We start from the raw sequence: 11254 nt of genomic DNA, 5'->3' as shown, positions 1-11254 counted from the left end.
CCTAAATGGAGCCACGTCACATTGAATCACACAAATATATGTTTGGAACAGGCCACGTCAACACTTAACTATCACGGGGTTGTAGTAAGACGTTGTACAGAGTGTTCTTACTCAAAGCACTGACACCTTTTTACATATCACATTCTGCTATGGTCAAATAACATATCTAATAAAAAAAAAAAAAAAAAAAAAGAATTAAAATACAAATATTATAGAACGTTATGCAAATTGTAATTTTTTATATACTTAGTCAATAAGGATATAGCCTTTCTATGGGCCCACTTAGGGGACTTAGCATGACCAAGGATTGCTCTCATTGTAAATGCACTGAAATACTTTAAAATTAAACTTCTAAATACATTTCTTTGTACATCATATTTCCTACACTTCATTAGGATATGTCTAACATCATCATACTCATTACAGATATCACAATACGGAGAGTCAGCTCTGCCCCACTTATGCAAAACTGAACGGGTTTTGGCATGACCTGTCCTCAATCTGAAAATAGTAGCAGCAACAAATCTAACATCATGTACTAGTCCATCAGGTGGTGGCCTATAATCATAAAGCTTTAAAATTGGGTTTACACAATTTCTAATGTACTCATTTCTCTCCCTATCACATAATACATTATTGATACATGTTATGTATTCACTTTTTGTGGGCTTTACAATTATACTCTCGCCATTTAGAATACCCCGCTTAACCATATTATCAGTAGATTCATTTCCAGCAAATCCAAAATGTGCTGGGACCCAAACCAAAAGTATATCATTCCCCATAAAATCTAATGATCTAACAACTTGATGAATACTATAAACTCTCTCATGACTAGGGTCATGTTCATTCATCAGGTACTTAAGGGCCGATGCAGAGTCAGAACAAATCATCCATCTCTGTGCATGGCCATATGACTTTATAAAATCCAAAGCCTTATATAATGCTATCATCTCAGTTGAGAAAATAGATAGGCTACCTGGTAACAAGAAACTACATGAAATTGAAATACTGGGAATAACTACTGCACAGCCGGCACCCTTATCTGACTTAGAACCATCAGTAAAGATTTGTATATGGTCTCTTAAATGGTCAGTCTGTCTAAACCAGTCATCTTTTACAGTCATATTACCATCCTTACCACTGCCAGGCATAGGAAAATATACATTATCTTTTATTTCACATGGTTTATTTAATACACTATCCTCAAAGGCAATCTCATTTATTGGTGTTATATTTGGGCACTCACTAGAAAGTAAATTAATACATCTATAAAAAGCAGGAATATTCCTGGTCTTAAAACTAATATCTCTATTGTAATTTCTTATTATTTCTATGTTAATAAGATCATCATCTAGACTAGTCTTCTTAGCAAAATACTTCACAAGTAACTTATCACGTCGTAATGTAAGGGTATTCACCCCCAACTCAATCATCATTGCAGGAACAGGGGTACTATTTAGGCAGCCTAAGGATCGCCTAAGAGCACTATGATAAGCTACATCTAACTTTTTAAAATTCTTCTTGCTAGTATCACCATAAATAAAGCTGCCATAATCAAACTTACTATCAATAACATCCTTTATAATTTTACTAAGGCACTTATAAGAAGCGCCCCTTTTTCCTAGGCACATTACATTTATAAGGTTTAACCTACTCCTTATATTACCAAGTAAATACTCTATATGTCTCAACCAAGTCATTTTACTATCCAAAATTAGTCCTAGGTAACAAAAAGAATCATCCACCCTAATAACCTGATTTTGAAGATTCACCTGTGGTATTAGAGTATTATTACTTTTTGAGAAAAGCATACTAACTGTTTTCTCAGGTGATAATATCATATTATTCTCTCTACACTACTGTTGTACGTTATTCAATGCTTTTTGCATTACTGACTGTAGATGATGGGGTGTTTTTTCAGTTGTAACTAGTGCAATATCATCTGCATATATGTATGCTTTACAGCCAAGGACAGTTGAGAGGTCCAAGTCACAGCAATAAATAATAAACAATATTGGGCTTAACACACCTCCCTGAGGTAATCACATGTCAGTTTTAATCTGAAAATCTGTATTATATCCTCCAGCAGATGCTCTAACCTCACGATTCCTCAAAAAGCTAGAGATCCGATTGATATACTCTATAGGAACACCAATCTCCTCTACTTTTTTCAACAGCTTTTCCACATCTACTCGGTCAAATGCAGACTTTATGTCTAAGAAGACAGCCAATGTATCCTTCCTGCATCTGAAGCCCTGTATTATTTGGTTCTCAAGTCTAACTAGGCAGTCAGTTGTGCTCCGGTTTGGAAGAAAACCAAACTGCTCTTTCTGAGCAGATTTTATTACATGCTCAAGAATTCTATTTTTTATCAAGTGTTCTAGTAATTTACAGAGGCAGGATGTTAGAGAAATGGGTCTATATGAATCTGGGCTAGAGGGTTGCTTTCCTGTTTTAGGTATTGGGATAATGGATGTCTTTCTCCACTCCTTGGGAGTATACCCCTCTTTAACAGACTTGTTAAAAAGAATCAGAAGTGTGTTTTTGGCTTCCTCTAGTAAATTTTTTCGCATTTGGTTGTGTATTTGATCAGGACCAGTTGCTCCTGGTTTGATTTTCTTTAAAGCATTTTCAAGTTCTTCCAGAGTGAAGTCTTCCATTGGAGGTTGGTTTATCTTTTCAATAATTGTATTGCTTGGTGTTTGATGAGGGTATCTGTGATCACTTTTCAAAAAATTTTCTAGGAGGATCTTCATTTTATCCTCTGGAGGTGTGAACTCCCTGCCATCCTTTTTGAGTAGTTCAGGAATTTTTTGGGGATTTTTTTGGCCAATATAGATTTTAAAATTTCGCCACATATCTTTTATAGTTGTATTATTTGAAAATTTTTCCTCAATTAGTTTCTTCCAGCCTTCTCTTGTTTCTTGAAGGATAGTTTTTTTTAGGACTGCAGTGGCCCTATTCATCTCTATTTTATTACTTATTGTTGGATTTCTTGCATATCGGTTTTTAGCTCCTTTTTTTCCAGCCAAGCTTTTTCACAGTTAGCATTACATCCTGGAATGGAGTTTCTTTTTGTTTTTTTAGGCTTACAAAAAACAAAAATATCTTCACTAGTTTTCACTAGTAAATTTGTAATTTGTTCATTCATTAAATCAACTGGATAATCAGGTGAAATTTTTTGGATTTTAGAGGCAATGGTACTTTGCCAGCTTGGCCATTTGCTATTACAGAATTTCCACATTTTTGTTCTCTGGAATTCTGGGGAATCTATGAATTCCTCTAGTTCCACTATTACTGGAAGATGACCAGAATCTACTGCGCCAGCTAGCTGGACATGATGATTTACAGCTAATGAAAAAGAAACAAGTGTTAAATCTAGAGTAGAGTACTTACCATTAGTTACGTTTAGCCTAGTGCCCAGATCACATGGTGTAATAAGGCAGATGTTACTTTCAGGCTCCAAGATATAGTCAGCAAAGGCAAGAGATTGTTGGTCCTGTTGTGATGTTGTGATATCCCACATTTTATTATGAAGGTTTAAATCACCTCCTGTAAATTTGTCATTTTCACAAAGATCATTGACCTTTTTAAATTGACTCACATCAAAATCCACTGTTGCTCTATTATAATAATTAACAAAAGATAACCATCTATTGTCATCCAGTTTGACATTCACAAATCCAACTTCATTTTTACCTGTAAAGGGCACTTGTATTTTCCTGAAGGGTATATTTTCTCTTACCAGTGTCAGCTGACCTCCTCCTTTTTTTCCTTCTCTATCCCATCGTACAGGATGAAAGCCAGGAAATTTTGGTGTTTTCTTTTCATTAGTTAGTAGAGTCTCTTGGAGGAGCACCAGGTCAGGTTTACCTCTTATTATTAAAGTATTCATAAGAGCAGTTTTAGTTTTCCCCATTCCTCGTGTGTTTAGTTGCAGGACCTTCATGTTTTATTGATGTGCTTCCCCTTCTTTAGATTTTTTCCTTTGCCTGGTGAGTTCTCTTTGTCAGGTGATGTGCAGGATCTTTTTACCATTTTAGTCTCACTCTGTTCTATATCTGTATGGTCATTGCTTGCAGAATTTTTAGTTGCCCCAGGGACAAGGTCAAGAACTTCATCTAGGACCCTAGTAAAGTTTCTTACTATTCCTATTTTTTCTGAAGTTTTGGGTAGCATATCGATCAATGACTCACATATAGTAGTAAGAAGAGAGGCAACATAGGTGAGGCATTTTTCTAATTTATCCACTCTAGTGCTTTGTTCCATCAAGCTAGTGTTCTGTTTTAGTTCATTAGTTTTTTCTTTAGGGACATTAAAATGGCTTTTTGAGGGAACTGTTATCTTATTAACTTGACACAGTGCTTCCTTATAAGTCATATTTTTTGTGTAAGCTATTTTAAGAGCTTATGTTCTCTCATGATAATGGAGACATTGTTTGCTGTTTGCAGAGTGTGGGCCCTTGCAGTTTGCACACACTAGTGTTTGCTCTTCAGGTTTCTTATTTTTCTCAGGGTGTTCATTTAGATTATGCTTTCCAGAGCAAAGAAGGCATCTTTCACCAGCCCAGCAGTTTAAAGCTGTATGTCCAAATTTTTGGCACTTATAGCATCTCAGAGCAGGGGGTATATATTGTTTTACACTAAAAAGTGCTCCCCATATTGATATTCTTTTTGGGAATTTTACTTCTTGGTATTCTACTATAAGTCTATAAACACTTTCTTTATTTTCTTGCAAAGTATCTCTCTTTTCCATGAAACTGATTTCACTTACCTCTGGGTTGTTTTCTATTTCACTCTTTATTTCCTCTTTGTCAGCAAAACCCTTTGGGATAAATACTATACCTCTTTTATTTTTCACTTGTTTTGCATTTCTGATGTCTTTTCTTTCAAACCAAAGAACTACATTTTCTACTTTCAGGTCATTTAGGGCTAGTAAATTTACTGCTATTTCTTCACTATTGGCTAATATTTCAATACTACCACCAGGACCTAGGCGCTGACTAATCACTCCATAATGACCCTAATTTTAATGTCATAGATATTAAAAATACTACAACCACTTCTGGGGTAAAAGTGACGCATATACGGTCTTGAAACACTCATAAATTTAACATTATCCATATAATTTTTTTTTAATATTAAGACTCTTAACGAATTTTCTCTAACTCTTGGGCTATATAGATTGTTTTTTTAGGCCAGAAAATCTCAGGGTGCTAACTTTAAAAAACAATATAGAGTCATTTTCAAGAAAAAAAAATATAAAATTATTGCTCGTTCAAAGAGACAACGTATATACCCCCCTCCCACCGCGAAAAATACCCCTAGGAAAATTCCACCCCGCAGAAAATTTAACCTATGAAAATCCCACCTCCAGTATAAATCGCCTTCCCCCATATTCCCCCTGGATATATCCGGATGTTCATTAGAAGGTAAATCGAAAGTTCTACTCATTGGTTTAGGTCAAAGGGAATTATATAGTGTTGCTTCTTGTAAAGAACCATAAGGGTTCAATGTATTGATATTTATTTGTTTATTTTTTTTCATATAGGCACTTCTTATGGAAGGGGTTTTCGTGTAGCCACCTCATATACGGAATAATTTATGTTTGTTTCAAGTTTTAATATTGCTCTTTACTTACAGTTGGAAAAGGTTTTCTTTTTTTTAGTTTCTGATTGTTCTTTAAATCATGCCCAGGCTTAACCAAAATATGATGTGGCTACCAGCCCAATAAACACAATATTATTGTAAGTTTGTTGGTAACTTCCTGTTTTTTCAGTTTTCTGCCTGTAACTGCCTGTTCCTGTCTTGTTACTTTCGTTTCAGAGTTCAAAGTGAAAACATCTAAAATCGGATATCTTATGAATATTATTAAACCAGTGAATTCATCAAGTGAACTAATTTATCCTTTCGTAACAACAATTGGCTTGGGATTATAGTGACGTATAATTTTGTCCTGCATTTATCAAATTAATTCAGTGACCTTCAGATTAAAGAATTTTCAGAATAATTGAAATAACGGATTATATTACAATTAGATATTTTTTTTCATTTATATAAGGTGTGGTATTGTCTTTTTTTTATATATTTGTAATTCTACGACGCTATACATATTCCAATTTTTTAAGGTGTGTTGGCATTGAGAGAGCAATTAAGGTGCATTAGCGGTGCTCTGCAGGCGTCTCCGGCAACAAGCAAAATAGGGGAGGAACCCACCACAAGGGCCATATGTACCTGCCATTTTTTACTTACCCTTAAATTGCAGGGAATAGGTGAGAGGGTCCCTACGCTTCCCTTGTTCCTGGACGGACTTGATATATAAACAAGTGACCTAGACATATTACCTATCGATAAGAAATCTACGCTTTGAAATACAGACCATGATTTTGGACTTGCTGGGTTGACGTTTTTGCATATTTATGATGACTGGTTGACTGATTTGGAATTCCGTATTAACAAGCTATGATGAATTCATAAAGAGAGCAGCCCAGTTTTTACAAAGAATAGACATTAGAAAGCAAAAAAGATCCTATGGACAGAAGCAAATTGTCTTGCTCGAATGTCTACAAAGGTTGCTATGAGTGACAATGTTTTGGAAATGATCAAATTGTTACAGACTTGCGATGACGATAAGGTTGCTCTACCAACGTTCCCTATGTTTGAGCCAGATGAAGTGTCCTATATCCCAGGCGAAATTACAGTGATTATTACACGCAATATTACGGAAATGCGTTACACTAGAAGTTTTGATGGAACAAAACTTCTCGAAAAGTGAACTTGTAACTACTGAAATCCTTCCTGAACATATCTTTCAACCATCTTATGCCGCGATTGTCTAAAATCTACCATGTAACACAGCCAACTGGTATCAAGAAAAGACTTTCTAGAACAATCATATGGTGACGTCCGCTAAAAAACTGTTAAGGTAAAGTGTACCCAAAGTGACTGAAAAGTTATCACTGCATCCAAATATGATGCTACGCAATAAAAAATGCGTTTAGTAGCTCTAACAACACCTTTAGGGCTAAGATTAAAATTCCTTTTAACTTGAGATAATTAAACGTGTCCCAAACGATCTGACCTCTGATGACGTCAATTTTCTTGTGCCAAATTGTAGTGAAGCAGAGCAAAGCGGTTTTACCGGATCTTTCAGACTGAAACTTAAAACAAAAGAGTATTTAATACGAGCAATGAATTTTCCATTAGTGACCGGTTTCGAACGTTTCCCCATTCAAGACTTTGTTTTTACCCCTTCCATGCTATAATCGCCAATCGTAAGGACATATTTCAAGTACATGCACAAATGAAATTTGTAGTTCCGTCTGTGGCAAAAAGGTCACGGAGGCTCTAAATAAGCCCCCTGTCAAAAACCCGCTAAATGTGTTCTTTGCGAATCAGACAGTCATCCGTGTTAGATTTACAATAGCTCTATTGCACAGGCTCTGCTGAAAGGTAAATCTGAATCAAAATGAGATTCAGCTGCTGAATCTCGTACTGGAATATTAATGGGAAGGTTATCAATCGAATCCTTATTTTTTCGCGATTATTGCATGAACCATGACCTACTGCTGATTCAGGAGCATTTCCTGTCGAAGGACGCCAAAGCCGCAGTTCCACGACCTAGTGCTGATTCAGGAGCATTTACTGTCGAAGACCGCCAATGTCTGCTACTACTATTTTCTAATTTCGTCTTCTCTTTCAAAGTGTAATTGTGAAACTGAGAGGTAGACCTTCTGGCGGTCTTGCTATCCTGTCCTGATTCCCTTGCAAGCTTTTAGCAGAGACTAGTAGTAACCTATATGCTGGTCCAGGACGAGATTGCATAATGCCATCAAGCCCTCTATCTTATTGGCCTATAAAGTGATCAAACACGTTTTGAAACCATGGACGAGATTGTGTAATGCAACCAGACAGGGTTTTGGGCCAAAACCCATTTTTGGGATCAATCAGAGTAATACAGAGGGTACTCCATATACGGTAACTTGATTAGTAATCGGATTCAAATATAAGGAGTGAATTTCATTGTAGTTCATAATAGTACGAGAATTTAATTCAGAGAGAGAATAGTTTTTTGAGACGATATTAGCAAAGAAAATGAGTGGTACATTTACACTATTGGAGCTTGATGGTGATGCAGGTAGCAGCAATGATACAAGGGCGAAAGTACCAAAAGTTGCTGTGGAAATTACCCGAGGATGTAGACTAAGCCTTGAATGGGAAGATATGTATGCTAGATATGTGATATCATTGAGCAAATTTAAATTTGAGGAGCAATTATGCTTGGCTGTGAAACTGAACATTGTGCATATAAATAGATTTCGAGAATAGACTTCGAGCTGCATTAGGTAGACTGGTGAAATATATCGAGGAAAATAAATTGAATCAGTGGTTATTATTGTTGTAATTATACTCAATATAATTGTTTCTATATCGAAGATATTTTTCTTTCTATAGTAGGTTAGCGTATATTTTTTAGAGTAGAAATGAATCCTGGTTAGTCTGAAGTTTGTTGTGAGACTGTTAGGACTTAAGAAAAATGGATAGATTTGAGAAGGAGAAAATAATGGGGAATCTTGTGTTTGTGGAAACGATTCTAGATGATGCTTTTCTGGAGTTATCTATTTAAAGGAAGATATTTTCTCAAGGAATGCTTATCGATATAATGAAAACTAATTCTCGTCATTAGATTATTGCATGAAGCTTTTACGTCGTGGTCCAAAGGCATTTACACAATTTATTGACATATTAATCACGACAAGACAAAATGATATTGTGGATATGTTTTTAAACACACATACACACTAACTTAGAAATTTAAAACTTTTTCACGAAAAAGATGTTGTTCAAGGATGATTTGCTCCTCTCTCTCTCTATCCCACTCAATTTGTTTATCGTAGCTCCGTTTCATTTTGGCGGTGAGAGTGTCAACACATGACAAAATGTTCCATACATGTCCACTATGCATGTATACACTGGGCAGCTGGTCATCATGTGAGAATTGTAAAATAATTGATGAGAACGATGAAAAGAGCAGATTCTGCAACCCATGCAAATTCCATAGAGGATAGGCCGTACATATTAAAGGTTGTAATTCCTGCCTTGAAGGGGTGTGTGACCCTCATCCTAGAGGACACCTACGCTCTAATTGCCCCTATGATACATGTAATCAGTGGGAGAATACGTATCTTGGTATGATTGGAAAGAATCCTAAACGTGATTTTAGTTTATTGCTAAGAGATTGGTATCGTCGTGTCTTTAAATTGTTTTGGGAGGAGGAGCCAGGTCAGCGATTCAACTGTTGGAGCAACAAAAGAATTTGGTTTCTACGTCATCGCTGTGAAGACAATGGCTACTATGATTATAAGTCTACCGATTTTTATTTGGCTGTTACGGAATGTGATTCGCCACTTGAGGACACTGTATGTGACTTTGCTTCAAATAAGCAAATTGAAACATGCAAATTTTAAAAAATGAATGAGAATAGTATTATTGACTATACAAAGAGATATGATAAGAGTGAAGTTACACTGTACTGTAGAAAATGTGACCCTGACATTGCTGCACATCAGGATCAGTATACAGTGAATTCAGATAATCTACCTGTATTAGTTGTTGTCGACAAATACCTATACATAGTAGAAGATGAAATCTAAAGAGTAGAAAAGTCGTTTTTTATATTGTATATACATTATTTTTATTAATAAACAATTTCACATACATTTTTACAACATTTTATTCGTAGGGCACTAAAATCAATATTGAACACGCTTGAAAGTATATTTTCCATTAGAAAGTCGTTCAATCGCTGAAAGTCAACGTAAATGCTGAGAAACTGTTTTTAGGTATAGCCACGACATCTGAACATGAAAGAGTAATGCATGAAAGCCACATGTCTTAGTCGTTAAATCCTGTACTCTCCTCCGATTTTGAAAAAAAGTTTTCCAACTACTTTCAATAAAGTTCTTGATATGTGGGGCGTACAATTTATATGATAGGCTAAGAGGATAAAAAAATTGAATATTCTTCGCTCTTTGAAGGATGCATAGCCAATGACCTGTCTTCAAAGTCGATGGACTGCTATTAACAATGATTAGGGTATTGTTAACACTTGGAATTTTTTCAATGATGTCCGATGGTATGCAATAGGATTTGTACTGGGATATGTATAGATCCATATTAAGTACGCTGATTATTTGGTTTGTTTTCATGGTGCTAGGTCTAGTAGAACACTGCTGTCGGGCGTGATTTCCCAATAGGTTTCAAATTGACTCAATGATATTAGCGTAGTACTTTCAGTCAAAGCATTGGCAAATGTGCACTCTAAACGTACATTCTCCGTTCGTACTATGCTCATATCCTGGGTGCCAGACAGGTCCAAAACAATTACACCATGATTTTTGAAAACATTGAATCGGTTATTCCATTTTCAAATAGTTGTGAATCAGTATCTAGTGATTGCATGGTCAACTCATACAGAGTTCTGTAGGATTTTTATCAAATGATAGAGCGTACAGTGTAATTCCATTCACTTTGCACACAAGGCTAGATAGACCAAAAAAAAGTAAAATCATGAGGGGATGCAGTCCAGGATCCAACGGCACTGGCACTCTTCACAAAGGCCAAAGCGAGTTTTTGATGGGATTTCTCCATTGGTAAATGATGTATCGGTATAACTACGAGAGCCAGTGGCAATGTGACGTTGATTGGTGATCGTGTGGGGAACAAGAAGTTTAATACTGTTGCCATTAGCTCTTAGCTTTTCCACTGTCAATGCAGCAGAGCTCATAACCTGTTGTTTTCGAACATGAACAATTGCCGAAGTGGTAATGATATTTGCATCGGATGCTGCAGCAAGTGTTTTTTTCAAAATGAAATTCGATGGAGCTAGTTGCAACTTTATGTCAATCTAGACATTGGGGGGTAACCACTGGGATATATTGAATATATAATGATTTAATTTTCCAACTAGATGATACTCCTGGGTCACTGCAGCAGTTAACTCACCGTCAGTATCAACACCTGATCTATATTCATAGCCCAATGCCTGTCCTCTCAACTCCTTATATGCCTTTGGTGTCATCATCATAAATTGTATGTAGCTTGCATAGTTGGATAAATTATTGCTAGTGTTATCCAATGTTCCATTAATAAATACATTGATTTGTTTGAACAGGTTGTGTAGAATACAGTTTTAATAGGAGAGGTCATCGGCAGCAGTTGGGGTTGTATTATCTGACTTTTTCTTTACCGCA

General features: G+C 35.9%; 1 protein-coding gene across 1 annotated transcript; it reads right to left on the bottom strand.

The window, feature by feature from the left end:
* Positions 1 to 209: 209 nt before the first annotated feature.
* Positions 210 to 1703, bottom strand: LOC148950708 (uncharacterized). The gene has a single exon (XM_089091925.1). It carries the CDS (start codon positions 1701 to 1703, stop codon positions 210 to 212), a length of 1494 nt encoding a protein of 497 aa, XP_088948051.1.
* Between the last annotated feature and the right edge of the window lie 9551 nt (positions 1704 to 11254).

The sequence above is a fragment of the Artemia sp. Qi Xiang Cuo genome, chromosome 7 (assembly GCF_049724085.1).
Source record: "Artemia sp. Qi Xiang Cuo chromosome 7, ASM4972408v1, whole genome shotgun sequence".
Taxonomy (NCBI): domain Eukaryota; kingdom Metazoa; phylum Arthropoda; class Branchiopoda; order Anostraca; family Artemiidae; genus Artemia; species Artemia sp. Qi Xiang Cuo.
Note: the sequence above shows the minus strand (reverse complement) of the source record. Positions and strands in the feature narration are given on the sequence as shown.

What these genes read in the sequence shown, in the direction of transcription:
- LOC148950708 (XM_089091925.1), bottom strand. Translation starts at nt 1,703, where the DNA reads ATGACTTGGTTGAGACATATAGAGTATTTACTTGGTAATATAAGGAGT.